This window comes from Meles meles, chromosome 19 (genome assembly GCF_922984935.1).
Source record: "Meles meles chromosome 19, mMelMel3.1 paternal haplotype, whole genome shotgun sequence".
Classification (NCBI taxonomy): Eukaryota; Metazoa; Chordata; class Mammalia; order Carnivora; family Mustelidae; genus Meles; species Meles meles.
In genome coordinates, this window is record NC_060084.1 from 29,748,353 (window position 1) to 29,767,464 (window position 19,112).

The window sequence follows — 19,112 nt, forward strand, 5'->3', positions numbered from 1 at the left end:
ATCATTTTCTTTCACAGCCATCAAGTGACTCTTTTTAACTTTTTATTTTGAAAGAATTATAGATTTACAGGAAGTACAAAAACTGTACAGAGAAGTTCTATGTACCCTTCACCCAGCTTCTCCCAATTGTAACATCTTACATAACTGCAGTACATTATCAAAACCAGGAAAGTGACGTTGGTACAATACCTTTAACTAGATTACAGGCCTTATTCATATTTTATCAGTTTTTACATGCACTCGTGTGTGTGTGTGTGTGTGTCCTGTGTAGTTTTACCACCTGTATATATTCATGTAACTGCCACCACAAGAAAGACCCAGAGTTGTTCCATCACCACAAAGGAACTCCTTGCGCTACCCAGGGCACTTTTGAAAAATTGCAGTATCCTGAGCTGCAAGTTTAAACACAATTCCTCAGAGCAGCATTGCCCAAGCTGTGTTTCATGGAGTCTTAATGGCCATACTTCCAAAAGAATTCCATGATCCAGTGAATGCAGAAAGCACTAAAGTGAGCCAAGTGAAATAGGGTCCTTGACTTGTCATGTGTAACAAGAATCCCAAAAGGAAAGCTTAACGTATGCGCTTGAATTGAGTAACAAAGGGATAAAATATAGTTGAAACATGTTGGAATGTCTGCTCAAGTCATAATCATCTTTTTTCGTTTGGACCCCTGTCACTCCCAGTTCATGGGGCTGGCCCCGCCAGAGGCCAGATTTATGCCCAGTGGTCCTGTCCACTGCCACTCTCTACTCAATTGTGACTACTGATTCGGGAGTGTCCACCTGACCCCATTTAAGCCAATCTGATTCTGTTTTCAAGAGAAAGCAAGATTTTCCCTGCTTGGAACATGTGAAATTGGGAGCTATAGGGCAGCCATCTTCTACCATGTTAACCAGCAAAGGAAAAAAAATGGGTCTGGAGAGAAAGAATGATGAGCAAGCATACAGAGAAAAATGGGTACTAGATCGAGTGTAAATTCTGGCAGTTTCCCAGTCCTCTTACCTTCCTAAGGCCCACCCGCATTTCTGCTATACAATTCTATGAACTAACCATATGGACTAACATTAAAGTCTCTTTTTGTTGTGTTTGCTAGGTGGAATTAGTTTCCGTAATTTTCAATTAAAGAACTGTGACTAATACTAACATTAATTCCCAAACTTACGAAAGAATGACACCTGTTTCCCAGATATCATCTTTCTGGACTGGTATTCTTCAGAACATACATTGGGAAATGCGGTAATGGAAAAAAGAATTAAAGGAAATGCTGTAATGGAAAAGAGAATTAAAAATAGACCAGGTCAGGGTGCCTGGGTGGCTCAGTTGGTTAAGTGACTACCTTCAGCTCAGGTTATGATCCTGGAGTCCCAGGATCAAGTCCCACATCAGGCTCCCAGCTCTGCAGGGAGTCTGCTTCTCCCTCTGACTTTCTCCCCTCTCATGCTTTCTCTCTCACTCTCTCTCTCTCAAATAAATAAATAAAATCTTAAAAAAAAAATAGACTAGGTTATTTATTTAGTTTTGTAGTTTCATTGTCTTAGGCTCCCATTTTCTGGCTTGGGTTTGTTCTAATTCCAGCTTTTGTGGGTAGATTTGGAGTGAGAAACAGAGGAGGTACTTCTTAAATCATTGCACTCAGAGTTCTGTAGTTGAATACAAACCAGCCCTGGGATAGCAGTACTGGGATCCCCTTCTCAGGTTTCTCCTCACCACACCACCAGATGTCTCTGCTGAGGCCATGAGGAGTTCGGTTCTATTTTGCCTTCTCCAGCAAACTTGCTGGAGTCAGAGTTCCAGATTCAGAAAAGCAGTTGAAGAGGAGCCCCTTTGTGGAAAGTAGAGAATGGTCCAACGCTAAACTAAACAAGGCCCTGGAACCCTAACATTTCTTTGTCCCAGGTCATCAGCTCTGGTGGGCTTCACAATTAGTGCAATTGTTTGTTAAAATACTTACGCACTGGCTACCTGAACAATAGTTTCAGAAGGGGCCATGGAGTATCTTCCAGCTCTGCCTAATCATTCCTTTCACTCATCTTTCTTCTGAAATGTGCTCCCAATCCTAACTTTTTATGCCCTCCGGTGTTTATCTCTGACCGTGTTCTCCTGTTCTCATACGGAAGTTGAACTTCCGTATGCTGGCTAATCTGGACTCAAATATCTGCTTTCCCAAACACCATTGGTTGAAGAGGAGGACCAGCCCAAATATAATGAAATAATCTCTCTGGGTGGGCTCCATCACATTCACTGGATTCTTACGTAAGAGTGAGATAGGATCACAATAGCTGGAGTGCTTGAGGAATCAGCTCTTAATAAAATTGTGACCTAGAGGACATTTGTCTTTGGACCCATCTGTTCACATTACTCATGAGTCATTAAATAGAATTAGAGAATAACAATTCTTGGTTTTTTTTTAACAACAGTCTCTACATGTAAGCTCAGTCATCTATATTTATCACTAATAGCTTAAGATCACCTGTTCACACATGTTCTAGGGAATATTAGTCTTGACTAAGAATCAGGTTTTTTACTGAGAAATTCACTATGAAGTGTAAATATACAGCTTTTTGTTCATTCACCAGATTATTTTGTTTGGGATTTGGCAGCTGCTTTTTATCTTTTCAATGTGTTATTACTGTAATATAACTATGTATTTTTTTCCAGTCAAGTCAGCCAGCACCCAAAACTTCTCAGCCCAGTTCTACTGATTCCACAGATGGCAACTTAAATGAACTTCATGTTACAGTCAGATGTTGCAGCCACTTGAAGTCCCGAGCAAACCACCTTCAGCCACACCCATATGTTGTGTACAAGTTTTTTGATTTTGCAGACCATGATACAGCCATCATTCCCAGTAGCAATGATCCACAGTTTGATGATCATATGTGTTTCCCAGTGCCAATGAATATGGATTTGGATCGGTACCTTAAGTCAGAGTCTCTGAGTTTTTATGTGTTTGATGATAGTGATACTCAAGAGAATATATATATAGGAAAAGTCAATGTGCCTCTGATTTCATTGGCACATGACAGATGTATCTCAGGTAAGCGTATTTCTTGAATCTATGAAATTGTAAAAACAAACCTAAATTATACTTCAATTGTGGATATGACTAACCTTCCTAATGTTCTCAGATAATCTTAAACTTTGGGCCTACAGTTTTTTTCCTGGTTATTTTCTTAGTAGTTCTACAGATTACGATATGTGTCTTACCAGTCTAAAATTAATGCTAACAACTCCATCAAAATATAGAAAGTCTGCACCAATATAATCCCATTTCCTCCCCTCTCTTTTGTGCTATTATTGTCATATATCTATATAAAAAAGTGCCTATATCTGTTATAAACCCAACAATAATACAGTGTTATAATTATTGCAGTCTATAACTTTTTATCTTTTAAAGAAGTCAGGAGAAAGGAGAATATCTATAATTATAGGAGACTTTCATATTAACTTACGTGTTTACCATTTCTGGTATTCCTCCCCCCGCCACCCACTCATTTTTGGTATTCTTTATTTCTTCCTATGGATTTGAGTTACTGTCTGGTGTTATTTCCATACTCCAATATAACTCCATTGCCCCTCTCTCCTTTGTGCTATTATTATCATAAACATTTTATCTTTATATAAGTTCAACAATACAATTTTACTATTATTGTTTTATGCAGTTGTCTTTTAAATCAGTTAAGAAATGACAACATATTTATACTGTGCTTCATAATTACCTGTGTGATTACTTTTATCGATCTCTATCCTTCGTGTTGATTTGAGTTAACATCTGGTATCACTTCCTTACAACCTAAAGAACTTCCTTTAATATGTCTTGTGACTCAGGTCTGCTGGTAGTGAATTCTCCCAATTATTATCTAATAATGTCTTTATTTTGCTTTAATTTTTTAAAGGATAGTCTTGCTGGGTATAATATTCTTAGTCATCTGTTATTTTTTTCGTTTGCACTTTGAGTGTATCAAATGACTAATTTCTGGCCTGCATTGTTTCTAATGAGAAATCAGATGTTAATATTATTATGGTTCCCCTGTACTTGATACTACCTTCAAGATTTTCTTTTTAGTGTGTGTATGTGTGTATGTATGGCTTTAAACAGACTATGATGTGTATGATGTGGATCCCACTGTGCTTATCCTACTAAGAATTTGTTGAGCTCTTTATGTGTAGGGTGTTGTTATGTAGCAAATTTGGGGTGTTTTCTGCTGTTATTTCTTCAATTTTTTTTTCTGCCCTTTCTTCCCTCTTAGACTCTCGATTACATGTACGTTTGTATTTAATGGTATCCCACAGTTCTCTGAAGCTCTGTTCATTTTTCTTCATTTTTTTCTCTGCATATTGGATAATCTTCTATTGGTCAGTATTCAAGTTCACTGATTTTTTTTCTTCTGCCATCTCAAATCTCGTATTGAGACCCTCTACTGATTTTTTTCATTTTAGTAATTATAATTTCAACTCCAGAATGTTTTTTAGTTCTTTTTAATAAAATTTCTCTCTTTATTATATTCTTTTTTATAAATCATTGTCATCACATTTTCCTTTACTTCTTTAAGTATCATTTTAACTTTTGAACATATTTATAATAGCTGTTCTGAGGTTTTTGTCTGCTAAGTGTAACATTGAGGCACCCCCACAAGGTGTCAATTGACGACCTTTTTCCGATGTATATGGCAGACACTCCTGCTTTTCCACAAGCACCATGATTTTTTGTTGTTGTTTAAAACTGGACATTTAGGTTACTATATTATAGCAGCTCTAGATTTCAGCTGTCCCCTACTCCTCAGGGTGGTTCTCTTATTGTTTCTGCTTGGCGACTTGCCTGAACTAATTCTGTATCTTCCTCTCACAGTTCCCACTGATGTCTCTGCTAAGTTTTTATTTATTTAATTTTAAGCTTGAGTCAGCATTGTTTAGTGGTCATTGATTGGTCAAAGATTGTACTTAAATACCTTGAGCTGGTAGGCTTCCCCACTTTGTCTGTGGATTAGTGTATGTGTTGGGTAATGAGTTTTCAAAGTTCAGGCAGTCTGCAGTTCTCCTGTTCAACCAGGGAAGTAGCTTATTAGAGTCTGTTCTGACTCTTACTATTGTTACTGAGTTTCTGTAGATTCTTATCAATAAATGTTCTCAATTCGTTGTATACCTTTGTTCAATTTCCAGAGCACTTAAATGATAGGTTTTTTTTTTATCATTTTGTCCAGTTTTATCATCTTCTTTTTGTAGAAAGGATTTACTGAGCTCTTCACTCAGCCATTCTAGAAGTCCCACCTGTGCCTGTAATAGAAGTTTATCATTTCCTTATATTCCATCTATATTCTTTTGTTCTAAAGTCTAGAGTTGTTTTTTCTTTCCCAGCCAGCCATTAAAAAAATGTATCAAACACTTGAGGACCAAGTAAAGGATACTATTCCTAAACAAGAGTTGTACTTAATACAGGTTTGTTTTTTTCTAGTCTGGAATTTTTCATACTGAAAAATTCAGTGCAGGGCCACCTGGGTGGCTCAGTTGATTAAGCATCTGCTTTAGACTCAGGTCATGATCCCAGAGTCCTGGGATCAAGCCCTGCATCTGGTTCCCTCACCCCACTCATGCTTGTTCTCTCTCCCTCTCTCTCTCTCTCAAATAAATAAATAAAATCTTTTTAATAAATTTAGTGCAATGACTAAAATTTGTGACTCTTTATTACAGTTACAGCTAGGTGATACTTTTTATTACCGTTTTGGACAGTTTATTTTCTGGACACTTTTTTGTTGTGCTACCATTTAATTTGGAGTAATTTAACAAATCCCAGTAAAATATAATTAAAATCTTGATAAAATTACATGGTAATATGAAGACTTCCTTGCATATATAAATTATTTGAAATTGTGAACTTTTAATATATTTTTCTATAGAGACAAGTCTTTTGTGAGAATATTTAAGGCAAAAGGAGGTTGATACTTAGCTATAACCCAGATGTCTTAGAGGAAGGCTAAGAATTTTGAATAATCTCTGAATTTAATTTCAGTGAATTAAAATATTTATAAGTTAATTTTCTCACCTTGGAATCAGCATTGTCATCACTGAGGCCTTAATTTCTGAAAGCAGTCTGCTTCAGAGATGAACCTATCATAGGTTATTTTGTCTTTATTCTCTAAGCCATTTGAGGTGCGAGTAAAAGCTAAAGTTATTTTTAAAGCTGTGGGTAGTTCTCTTTGTTCTTTCATCCTTATGGTAATAAAACTTCACTCTAGCATTAATTAAAATTATTTTGTAACTTGACAGGAATATTTGAGTTAACAGATCATAACAAGCATCCTGCAGGAACCATCCATGTTATATTGAAATGGAAATTTGCTTACCTTCCACCAAGTGGATCTATAACAACTAAAGACTTAGGAAATTTTATACGCAAAGAAGAGTCAGAAGTTGTTCAAAGAGTACCTTCAACATCCTCTGTTAGCCCATTAGTTGTTGTGAGTAACACTGACTTTAAATTTCCTATAGAACTTAAGAAAATAGTATTTAAAAAAGAAAGAAAGAAAAAATAGCTGAAGTCTTATCTAAGTATATGTTCGTCATACTCAGTTTGATATATTGATTTATCTTAGGCACCAACACCTAAACCAAGACAGCGTTTAACACCTGTAGATAAGAAAGTGTCTTTTGTGGATATCACACCACAGCAGAGTTCTGTAAGTAGTAAACACTGAAAATACTGATTTTTTCTTCTCATACCAAATATTTTAAATAACTTATGTAGGTGTAGTATGCTCTACCTGATTTCAAAGGAAACCAGTGAATAAAATACTTTTTCCTTTAAATGTTAGCTTCACAATTTGGCACTGTGTATAAACGTTAACTCTTCTTACTCTTTGATCTAAACCCTCCTTTGACTCCATTTGTAACTCCAGCTGCAGCCCTAATCCTCTGCTTCTATTTTCGGCAGGGGAGCAGCAGTGCAGGGAGAAACCTCTTCAGAAAGTCTTAATTCTGTTTCCCTTTCTTCACACCGTTTCTTGAACTCAGTCTAATCAAAATTCATCCATGAGTCAAAGGCAATGACTTTGACTTTGCCATGTCCAGTAGTCAATTCTCAGTCCCCGTCTTTATCCCCAGTAACATTCGACACAGTGGAATACTTGCTCCCTCTTCACTGGGCGTCTGGGATACCATGCCTTTCCAGTTTCTCCCCAGCTTTACCAGTGATTCTTCTCCCTGTCCTAGACCAAATCTCTCAATGTAGAGGTGCCTCAGCAGTTTCACTGCAGACCTGCACCTCATCTCACTCTATATTTCCATTCAGAGGTCTTCGCCAATCTCATAGTTTTAAACAACTAGAGGTGGTCACTCTCATCTTTATAATCTTCAGTCTTGATCTCACTGTCAAATTCGAGATTTTTTTTCTCCCTACTTATTTCATACGCACTGGATGTATAATAGGAATCTAAACTTAACATGTCAAAAACCAAATGTGACTTCTCAACCCTCTTCCAAAATGTTTCTTCCATTGTTTCCCATTCTCCATAAATGACTAACCATTCATCCAGCTGCATAATCAGTACCTTTTAAAGGCTTCCCGTTGTCATGCTCTTTTTCACATCCTGCTTCCAGTTTATCCACAAAACCTGTCAGCTATACTTTCAAATCATATCCTATATTCACATCATCTCCACTGTCACCACTCAAGTCACCATCATCTCTTTTGGACTTCAAAAAAAATACTTTCTTTGTAATTGAGGTGTAACTCCTAAATAGTTAAAGGACACAAAACTTAAGTACCCAGCTCAATGAATTTTTACCTATGTACACACCTGTGTAAACACCACCCAGATCAAAATATTTTTTCTCGGGTGCCTGGATGGCTTAGTCCATTAAGTGTCTGCCTTCAGCTCAGGTCATGATCTCATTTCTGGGATTCAGCCCCACATAGGGCTCCCAGCTCAGTGGGGAGGCTGTTTCCCCTCTTCCACTGCCCCTCCACCCCACTTGTGCTCTCTCCCTCTCTCCCTCTGCCTCTGCCATGCTTTCTCTCAAATAAAATCTTTTAAAAATAAAAGTATTTTTTCTTCTCAGAGCTTAAGATAATACCTGGCATATATAGTGCATTTAGTATATATGTGCTAAATAAATAAATTCAATAATTATTATTAAGGCTGTGTTTAATAGCAAACACTTATTGAGTGCTCATTATATATCAGACCCTGAACCAGATCCTTTATGTCCACAAACTGATTTAATCCTAAGAACAACCTTATGATCATGCTAGAATTATTCCCATTTAAAGATCAGGAAAGGAAGGGGTGTCTGGGTGGCTCACTCTAGTAAGCATCCAACTCGTGATTTTTGCCTCCGGTCATGGTCTCATGGGTTGTGAGATGGAGCCCCATGCGAGGTTTGCACTCAGGGCAGGGTCTGCTTGAGATTCTCTCCCTCTCTTTCTACCCCTCCCCTACTTGCTCTCTCTCTCTCTCTCTCTCTCAAATAAAAATGTTAAATAAAAAGAAATATATCAGGAAATAGAGCTTAAGTAACTTGCTCAAGGGCAATATATTAGATCTGGAATTTGAACATAAGTAACTGGATTCCTACATAAATGATCATAAATGTAGAAAAGATATACATGGAGATGTTTATTGCAATGTTAGTCATCACGGTAACTAAATGTCCAACACCAGTAAAATGGTTCATTAAATTATGATACATTCATTCATTTTAATATTAGATTGTATTAAAAATGATGTTTACCTGAAAGTTTATATCAGGAGAAAATTTTATGACGTAATACTAAGGTTTTTTAAATGTAACAAGATGCATTGTATTTATAATATAATTACCACTATGTAACCAAGAAAGTTTTTTTATTTGCATTAAAAATGAATCCTAAAGTGGCACCTGGGTAGCTCAGTTGATTGAACGTCTTGACTCATGATTTCAGCTCAGCTTAGGATCTCATGGGATCGCACTTAGCAGGGAGTCTGTTTGGGATTCTCTCTCTCCCTCTCCCTCTGTCCCTCCCATCACTCACTCTCTCTCTCCCTCTCAAATAAATAAATAAATCTTTAAAATCAACTTGAAAGAAAGAATTCTTTTAAAAAATTAAATATAGGGGTGCCTGGGTGGCTCAGTGGGTTAAAGCCTCTGCCTTCAGCTCGGGTCATGATCCCAGGATCCTGGAATCGAGCCCCGCATCGGGCTCTCTGCTCAGGGGGAGCCTGCTTCCTCCTCTTTTTCTGCCTGCCTCTCTGCCTACTTATGATCTCTGTCCATCAAATAAATAAATAAATAAATCTTTAAAATAAAAAATTAATTATAGGGGCACCTGGATGGCTCAGTGGGTTAAGCCTTTGCTTTCGTCTCAGGTCGTGATCTAAGGGTCCTGGGATCAAGCCTGGCATTGGGCTCTCTGCTCTGTAGGGAGCCTGTTCCCCTCTCTCTCAACCCTGCCTCTCTGCCTACTTGTAATCTCTCTCTCTGTCAAATAAATAAATAAAATCGTTTAAAAAATAAAAAATAAATAAAAAGTAAAAAAATAATTATAAAGAAAAAGGTGAAAAATTGTAAAGAAATCTGTTACTAATGGATATTATCATTGGGTAATGAAAATATTGATTTGTATTAATTTCTTTTGTTTTTGGTTTGTCATTTCATTTCTCTATTGGACCCATTTACTTTTTTTTTAAGATTTTATTTTATTTATTTGACAGAGACAGAGATCACAAGTAGGCAGAGAGGCAGGCAGAGAGAGGAGGAAGCAGGCTCCCTGCGGAGCAGAGAGCCCGATGCGGGGCTCGATCCCAGGACCCTGAGATCATGACCTGAGCAGAAGGCAGCGGCTTAATCCACTGAGCCACCCAGGCGCCCCCACATTTACTTTTAAAGTAGTAAAAATCGGAGCACCTGGGTGGCTCAGTTGGTTAAGCAACTGCCTTTGGCTCAGGTCATGATCTGGAGTCCTGGGATCAAGCTGCACATTGAGCTCCCTGCTGGGTGGGGAATCTGCTTCTCCTTCTGACCTCTCCCCTCTCATGCTCTCTCATTATCTCTCTCTCAAACAAATAAATAAAATCTTAAATCAGTAAATAAATAAAGTAGCAAAAATGATAAGCTAATATTTTAAAAATAAGCATCAGTTTTTGAATCCTGGAAAATAGTTGACTATAAATTGATATTTGATAGAGTTAAAAAATAATGTTGATCATAAAAAGTATATATCCTCACATATGCAATTTTTTAATTACATGAGTAATGTGTAATCATCATAGAAATATTAGAAAATACAAATAAGCCAAAAAAAATTAAAAATGAAATTAGGGTACCTGGGTGGCTTAGCGGATTAAGCCTCTGCCTTTGGCTCAGGTTATGACCTCAGGGTCCTGGGATCAAGCCCCGCATCGGGCTCTCTGCTTGGCAGGGAGCCTGCTTCCTCCTCTCTCTCTCTCTGCCTGTCTCTCTGCCCACTTGTGATCTCTCTCTTTCAAATAAATAAATAAAATCTTTTAAAAAAAATGAAATTAAATTTCCCCAAATTTATGTATCAGCAATAGAATTTTAGTGAATTTCCTTCCATACTTATTACCAAGGGAACATACATGTTGTTTGCTTGCATGTTTGTTAACAAAACAGTATATAACTATATGTATTTTTCTGTAAGTAGCATTTTTTACTCAATAGTTTATTGGGTACTCTCTTCAGTGTGCATAAGTACAGATCTACGTTATCATTTTTTTCATGGTTGCAAAGAACTCAAGTATTTGGATATACCAAATTTTATTTAATCCTATTCTGTTGGATATTTGCATTGTTTTCACTTTTTTGCAATTATAAACAATGCTTCAATGAACGATGTTTGCAATTCTTTAATTACGTATATAATACCGTGATGACTATCAGCCATTTTACTGAAATACACTAACTAAATTTAGGGTCATATGGGTAACTATTGTATTTACTCCCTTATATATATGGAATTTAGTAGTAAATACAAAATAACATATATGCATGTTTTTACATCAATAAAAGGAGATACCTACTCCTCCTGAAGATGTGAAGGAAGTTTCATCAAAAGTTGAGCATACGCCAGAAATAGAAACTGACATGCCAACTCTTTCACATGGTCCTGAGGTATGTATTTGTATTAAAATTATTTTGAAAGGTTTGATTTCGTTCTTAAAAGACTTTGTACTAAAATGGATCAAGAGGGGTGCCTAGGTGGCTCAGTGGGTTAAGCCTTTGCCTTCAGCTCAGATCATAATCTCAGGGTCCTGGAATCAAGCCCCATGTCGGGCTCTCTGCTCCCAGGGAGCCAGCTTCCCCCTCCCTCTCTCTGCCTGCCTCTCTGCCTACTTGTGATCTCTGTCAAATAAATAAATAAAATCTTTTAATAAATAAATAAATAAAATGGATCAAGAACTCATAACATCGATCATATTTTTATGTAGAACTTCCTGGGAACAGAAAGATCAAAACTATCACTAGTGTTGCAATTATGCTGATATTAGCAACTAATAAATAGATATGTGAATTAGAGTAATAATGTAAAATTCATTTTTATATTAATATATTTTTCATTCTTGGCTTATAATAGTATTTTCATTTATCTGCCTAGTATCATTTGTCTGTGTAATGTTAGTGACAGTTTTTCTAATGAATCACTTACATATGGTGCCTATCCGTATATTTAAGTCTCGGGTGTACAGGCTTTCTGAGTCAGGTGCTTCAGCAAGTGTATCACATGTGATCGAAGCACCAGTGTTACCAGGATGCTTGTTTCTTCAGGTTTCTCAAGAAAGCCGTGGAGCTAAGGTAAAAGAGAAAATACAACAAGGAAAAGATGATGATGTGTCTTTCCTGTCTGAGGGTCAGCTAGCAGATCGAAGCTGGACTTCTGAAGATGAAACAGAAATAACTGAGGAATTGGAACCAGAAGGTGATTTTTTTTTTCCGTTCTTAAATTATCATTATTTACTTAATTCTGTGCTTTCTTTAATCTGTTAGAGCATGCCTCCTAGGACATCTTCACATAGTAGGGGATCTACTTTTTGATACCTGTTTCTTTTTTTTTTTTTTTTAAGATTTATTTTTTTGACAGACAGAGATTACAAGTAGGCAGAGAGGCAGAGAGAGAGAGAGGAGGAAGTAGGCTCCCAGCCAAGCAGAGAGCCCGATGCGGGGCTCGATCCCAGGACCCTGGGATCATGACCTGAGCCGAATGCAGAGGCTTTAACCCGCTGAGCCACCCAGGCGCCCCGATACCTGTTTCTTGACTGAAATGATGGGACACAGTACAGTGTCAGCTATGGGCTGGCAGAATTCTCACACACCTTCTTAACTCAGCCTGCTGCGCCACAGTGGAATTCAGGTCTTGTTGCTGCCACGGTCCCAGTTTATGTTTTAAGTGGCTTTATGTTCTCTTTGGGTTTTATACTATCATCTGGATTATTCTAGAGAAATTAACTTTTTAAAAATTAAAACTAAGAACTCAGACAAGACAACTCTTGACAAGATGTAACTTATATAAATATCTGAAAGAGGCAACTATAGCGACAAAGCATTTAGGTAGTGCCTAGGGAAAGGTAAATGGGAACAGGGAGATATAGAGAAAGAGTAGATTACAGGGGGCATAAGGAAATTTGTGGGGTAATGGATGGGTTCACAGTCTTAATTGTGGTGATGATTTCACAGAATTATAAATATGTCAAAATATCAAATTTTGCTCTTTAAATATGTGCAGTTTATCACATGGCAATTTTGCCACAATAGAACTACAGAATTTTTTAAATGTTTCTAAATAGTAAGAATAACTTGATTTGCACTGTATAATTGATTAGGCTGTTAGAAAATACCTATTACCCTGTCCTCCTCTTTAAAAAGACAATTTTTGAATTTCAGAGCAAGCTATATTTTTATTATCTTTGTTTCTACTAAAACTAAACTTGGAATTTTCAGTCATTTTTTTATCTTTTCTAAATTATAATGTAAAAGTAAATATCTTTGCTGCTAAGAAAGGTCTAGACATGATTATCATATTGTCCTTTTAAGGTTATCCTTATAACAAATGCTTATAACAAATTGTTCCATTTCTCAAGGTATAAATATAATTGGTTTAACAGACTTGAGCCACTGAAATCTTGTTTTTTAACAGATGAGGAAGCGAGATCTGCATCTGACAGCGACGAGTGTATTATTCCAGGTCCTGTCTCCAAGAATATCAAACAGGTCAGTAGCTTGATGCCCGCTAGAAATATTGCAAAATAAAGCTGCTTTTCATTCATAGTGTATCCATCTTCATCTATGAAAATCTGAAGGCAAAAATATTTCTGGGAAAATTTTATGTATCCTCACACTCTTACCCATGTAATCATCTAGTACAAAAAGAAAATTTATATGTAGTTTCATTGTGTAATGGGTCATAACTTGTATTATTTTTGCTTACATGTTAAGAATACCTATCAGCAGCAGCATTAACAGTTACTTGCTAAAATCAGTTAACTTCCCTGACTCCTTTTCAGAATGATTGTACAAAGATGTGTTAAATCCAGTCTGAGGGGTGCCTAGGTGGCTTAGTAGGTTAAGCATCTGACTTTGGCTCAGGTCATGGTCTTAGGGTACTGGGAGCTAGCCCCTCGTCGGACTTCCCACTCAGCAGGGAGTCTGCTTGTCCCTCTGCTCCTCCCTCTGCTCCTGCTCTTTCTCCCTCTCAAATAAATAAATTAAATCTTTTTTAAGAAAGAATGTAATCTGAGCTTTAAGAATTCAAAATGGGATATTGCATTTAAAACATTAATACTTTCAAATGTGAATTCATTCATACACTAAAATATGTCCACTGATAAACTATTAAAGTTATTTCATTTCCACCAAAAAAGTAAACCTTCATAGAAGGTAATTAATCTTGTATAGGTATGCTTGTTTTGCAGCACATTGCTGAAAAGCAGTATGTAAATGGAAGTTTTGAAAAGAAAATTATACTTTATATGGGAAGTATACTACTTAACAGAGCATTTTTTTTATATTAAGGGGGGTAGTTTTTCTAAAGTAAATCTAAGTGAAGTAAAAAGGGCCTAGCTTTTTCTATTCATCTACATTAATTTTCCTGAAATGATTAATTGTATTCCTTTTTCAGAATTTCTGTTTTATGGATAAAAATTGGAATACTTTTTTCAACTCTTAAAATTCTTAGCTTAACCTCTCTGCAGAACAAACCCAAATACAAACAAAAGAATGATAAGTACAAGCAGAACAGTTCATCTGTCCAAAATTTTATCATTATTAATTATAATATCACCTGACCCATGGCATCCTGATATATGGAATCTTTAGTGTTCAAAATCCGTAAATCAAGGGAGGAATCTTGAATATGGTTGCCTGAAGACTTCTAATTATAGCATTTAGTTCAGTTTAGCTTTTTTGCTTTATCAAACCTGAAATTGTTAAATTATTTATCAAACTAATGAATAGAAATTCTCTGTCTCTATTAGAAACTTTTGATAATGGGACTCAAAGGGAAAATGAGTCCCTCGTGTGGGATTTAGCTCCATAGCCATTTGTATTCGGGTTTTTCAGGGAAACAGAACAAATAGGATATATACGTATAAATATGTACATATAAAGAGATTTATTATAAGGAATTGAGTCACGTGGTTATGGAGACTGAGAATTCCCAGGATCTGTATTCAGCAAGCTGGAGACCCAGGAAAGTCAATGGTGTAGTTCCAATCTGAGTCTGAAGACCTTAAAACTAGGAGTGCAGGGACACCTGGGTGGCTCAGTTGGTTAAGTGGCTGCCTTCGGCTCAGGCCACGATCCCGGCGTCCTGGGATCAAGTCCCACATCGGGCTCCTTGCTCAGCAGGGAGCCTGCTTCTCCCTCTGCCTCTGCTGCCACTCTGCCTGCCTGTGCTCTCTCGCTCGCTCTCTCTCTCTGACAAAAAAAATAAATAAAATCTTAAAAAAAAAAAACAAAAAACTAGGAGTGCCAGTGTCGTAAGTTCGAGCTAGAAAGCAGGCAGACTGGAGACCTAAGAGGAGCCAGTGTTTCAGCCCGAGTTCAGAGTCAGGAAAAGACCAGTGTTGCTTCTGAAGGCCATCAGGCGAGAGGATTTCTCACCACTTTTGTTCTATTCAGTCTTCCAACTGATTGGAGGAGGCCCCATCCACCTTAGGGAGGGCAGTCTGCTTTCCTCAGTCTACCCCTTCAAATATTAATCTTATCCAGAAGCAGCCAGATGGACACACCTGGAATAATGTTTGATCAAAGTTCTGAAAATCTGGTGGTCCAGTCAAGTTGACAGATAAAATTAACTATCGAGGGTTCCCTGGGTAGCTCAGTCAATTGAACATCCAACTCTTGGTTTCAGCTCAGATCATGATCTCAGGGTTGTTAAGATCAAATCAAGCTCCACGTTGGGCTCCATGCTCAGCCGGAAGTCTGCTTCCCCTTTCCCTCTCTCTCTGCCCCTACCCCTGCTCACACGCAGCACACACACACTCTCTCTCTCTCTCTCTGTGTGTCTTTCAAATCAGTCAATCAATCTTTAAAAAGGTTTAACTATCACATTATTTTATTAAGAGCCCTCCGTTCATTACAGCAAGAGTAGTAAGACTGCATGTTTGAATCAGACATTTCTTCTCACTTATCAATAGTTCTTATGCAACATTTTGCCTCCTTCATCAGGATTTTTGGATACCTATGTGATTTAGCCTGTTGAACATAAGAATGAGAAATGAGATACTGAATCAGGCCTGGGGTTTAAGAAGGCAGGCAGTAAGGGATGTATTTATCTAGTCAAAGTACAAACAGCACTCATCCCTCTTGTCATAACACAGTGATTCCCAGGGATTCAGTGTCTGCAGTTTGTCAACACTTCTCCTAAGGAAATAAATATAGTATGCTGGTCGTGCCCTCTGGGGACATCTGCATTAATTGGGAAGATGTGTGCATGAAAAGTCAAGTAGTTATTTGGCTATGAAATTACAATATAAAACAACGTCAGGTGACAGTACCAATAATTAATGTAATAGATATTTGAGGTAAAGAATACTTAGCTGTTTTCTTGCCTGCTTTCTCATTTTTCAAATGAATAAACTGAAGTCTTGAGAGAGAAAGTGACTTGTCGGTAATCTTCCCACTAAGTAAGGAAGTTCAGATCTGGTGGTCCAGTCAAGTTGACAGATAAAATTAACTATCGAGGGTTCCCTGGGTAGCTCAGTCAATTGAACATCCAACTCTTGGTTTCAGCTCAGATCATGATCTCAGGGTTGTTAAGATCAAATCAAGCTCCACGGAGAAATTTGAAGTAACTCTTTAGTAGACTTTATGGAAGGTATGCCCAGAGCTGGCCCACCTGCCCTCTTGTGGGCTTCATGTCTATTTTTCCTAAGTTTAAGCTGACTTGCTCTGCTTTCTTTTTTTTATTACCAAAGATAACCATGCAAACATGCCCACCCCGGAGGAGAAAATCTAATTAACCATGCCTAGCCTCTAGGTTGGATCCATCTTTATCGGTTGTGTACACTTGACCTATTTGGCTATGGCCAGTCACACAGTAAGGAGTGTTCTGCTTTACCTGTGACATCTCAAAGATGTGGATATATGGCAGCAGAGAGAAAATCATGTGCAGGGATGCATATTGTTTCAGAAGTCAAGAATACGCTAACTAGAGCAGCAGGATCACAGGCAGGCAGAGAGGCAGGCAGAGAGAGAGAGAGGAGGAAGCAGGTTACCTGCTGAGCAGAGAGCCCATTGTGGGGCTCGATCCCAGGATCCTGGGATCATGACCTGAGCCCAAGGCAGAGGTTTTAACCCACTGAGCCACCCAGGTGCCCCGAGCAGCCTTTTTATATAAGAGGATAGAAGAGTTTAGATATAATGCTGAAAGCCAAACATTTTGGATTTTATCCAGTAGATACCAGGGAGACATTGTAATAGTTCATTTTATTTTCTAAACATTGTATTCATCATTCAAAAGTAACTTTCCAAAGTGTAGGAAAATGTTACCTAAATTATAGCACCTTTGACCAAACAATTTTTAACTGGGGGGAGGGGGTATTTTATCCCCCAGGGGACATTTGGCAATATCTGAAGGCATTCTGGATTGTCACACTGAGGGGGACTGCTATTGGCATGTAATAGGTAGGGGTTAAGGTTAAGGTTGCTGCTCAACACGCTACAATGCACAGGACTCACAGCAAAGAACTATCTGGCCCAAAATGTCGATAGTGCTGAGGCTGAGAAATCCGTCATTCAGGGGAACCGTGTGTATTGGCAGCATTGCTAGCATCTCAGTGGAATTGTTCAATGCCCTTGACTAAGACCGAATAAGGAACTTCGATTTAACAAGGAAGTTTAGTGAAAGAAAGAACTACTCCTCTAAAATATCCAACTAATTCTAATGTACACATCTATTTTTCCTTTAGAATAAACTGGGTCTTTTTCTTATTATTCCTGGGAAAGTAATTTGTGTTACTTCGCTACAGCCTGCTACAGTCTTGACTACCATTACAAATGTGATTTATTATAATGGTTTAAGATGCGTTCTCCAATGTGTGAATACCATTTAAAGGAAGCAACTGCTGTAAGCAATGCTTTATGCCTCAGTAGCCCTTGATCACCTCCCACATGCTTTTAAAAACTCTACTTTTAGTAGAAGGTACTAACCAGTATTTTATGTTAATAGGTGATATTTAATTGTGTTAAATTAATTACCAAATAGAGGGGCACCTGGGTGGCTCAGTGGGTTAAGCCAATGCCTTCGGCTCAGTTCATGATCTCAGGGTCCTGGGATCTAGCCTCGCATCGGGCTCTCTGCTCCGTAGGGAGCCTGCTCCCCCCCACGCCCGCCTGCCTTTCTGTCTACTTGTGATCTCTCTCTATCAAATAAATGAAATCTTTTAAATTTATTTTCAAATCATTAACCAAATAGAATAAAATAGTTTAATCTGTAAACATAGGAACAAACCTCAAGAGATCATCATATTCATGAAATATAGTATTTTCTAGTGATTATACCAGTTTTTCTATGTGCTACTTCAATAGTCATTCAGTATGAGTCACAGAACATTTTTCTTTAAAAATCACAAAAGTAGTACAAGGAACTCCTAAATATACTTCACCCACATCCATCGACTGTTAACATTTTGCTACATTTGTTTATCATTTCTGTTATCTCTCCTATATTTGTATATGTGCACCTACATATGTATATATACACATTCTTGCATACATAATTAAAATGAATCATTTCAGTGTTGCAGAAGTCATGTTCATTTACTCTTAAATGCTTCAGAATAATAATATAATACCATTATTTAATCTACAGTTCTTATTAAAATTTTGCCAATTGTTCCAGTAGTATAATTCATAGCATTTGATTAATCTGGTCCAGGATCCAATCCAGATTGCATGCTGTGTTTAACTTTCCTGTCTCATTAGCCTCTGTAATCCATAACGATGGTTGCAATCTTTCTTTGTGTTGGTTGTTTTAGATTAACATTTTTTCAGAATCCAGGTAATTTATATTGTAGACTATCCTTCAGTTTGGATTAATGTGAAGTTTCCTCATATTAGATTCAGCTATATGTTTTGGTAGGAATACTACAAAAAATACTACAAAAGGAATACTACAAAATGTCCTTTCCAGGGCATCATGTCCGGAGGCACAGGATGCCATTGTCTGATTGTTGAGGATGTTAACTTTCGTCAAGGTGTTATTAGCATAAAACCTTTTTTAAGCTTAAAAATCCTTCTGGCTCATTAGTTTCTTTCTTTACCTCTTCCTCAAGAACTCCTTCAGGTTGAAATCTTAGGACAGTGATACATGGCTTTTATTAGGAGGAAGGTATTACTGAATGGCTCTTATGTGCTAAATTAGCACATCCTATAGAATATGTCCTTTAATTTTCACAGTCCTGCGTTCATTAGCATCTGCTGTGTGTCATTAAAAAAAGCAGTACTTGGCTTCAGAGAGGGTACAGTCTACAGGGGAAACACAGTGCACAGTGGTTAGCACAGTGGTTAGAGGAAAATGGAATGCACAGGGTGCCCTGGGAACTTTCAAGCAGCTACCTAACAATGTGAGGGACCCTCATCAACAAAGACTTCCTAAAGTCAGTGAACTTTGAGCCAAGTGTTGA

The 19,112-nt window shown here is 37.5% G+C and overlaps 1 protein-coding gene across 3 annotated transcripts in view; it reads left to right on the top strand.

Annotated features, from left to right (window-relative positions):
- Nucleotides 1-19,112, top strand: part of RPGRIP1L (RPGRIP1 like) — a 97,241-nt gene that overhangs the window by 49,890 nt on the left and 28,239 nt on the right. For 2 of the 3 annotated variants that reach the window (XM_045989138.1, XM_045989136.1), the window contains 6 exons: nt 2,659-3,037; nt 6,265-6,455; nt 6,591-6,674; nt 11,002-11,103; nt 11,758-11,908; nt 13,124-13,197. In XM_045989138.1, coding sequence (XP_045845094.1) covers nt 2,659-3,037; nt 6,265-6,455; nt 6,591-6,674; nt 11,002-11,103; nt 11,758-11,908; nt 13,124-13,197 — 981 coding nt within the window. The remainder of the gene's footprint in view (nt 1-2,658; nt 3,038-6,264; nt 6,456-6,590; nt 6,675-11,001; nt 11,104-11,757; nt 11,909-13,123; nt 13,198-19,112) is intronic. The other variant, XM_045989137.1, reaches the window with a different exon arrangement.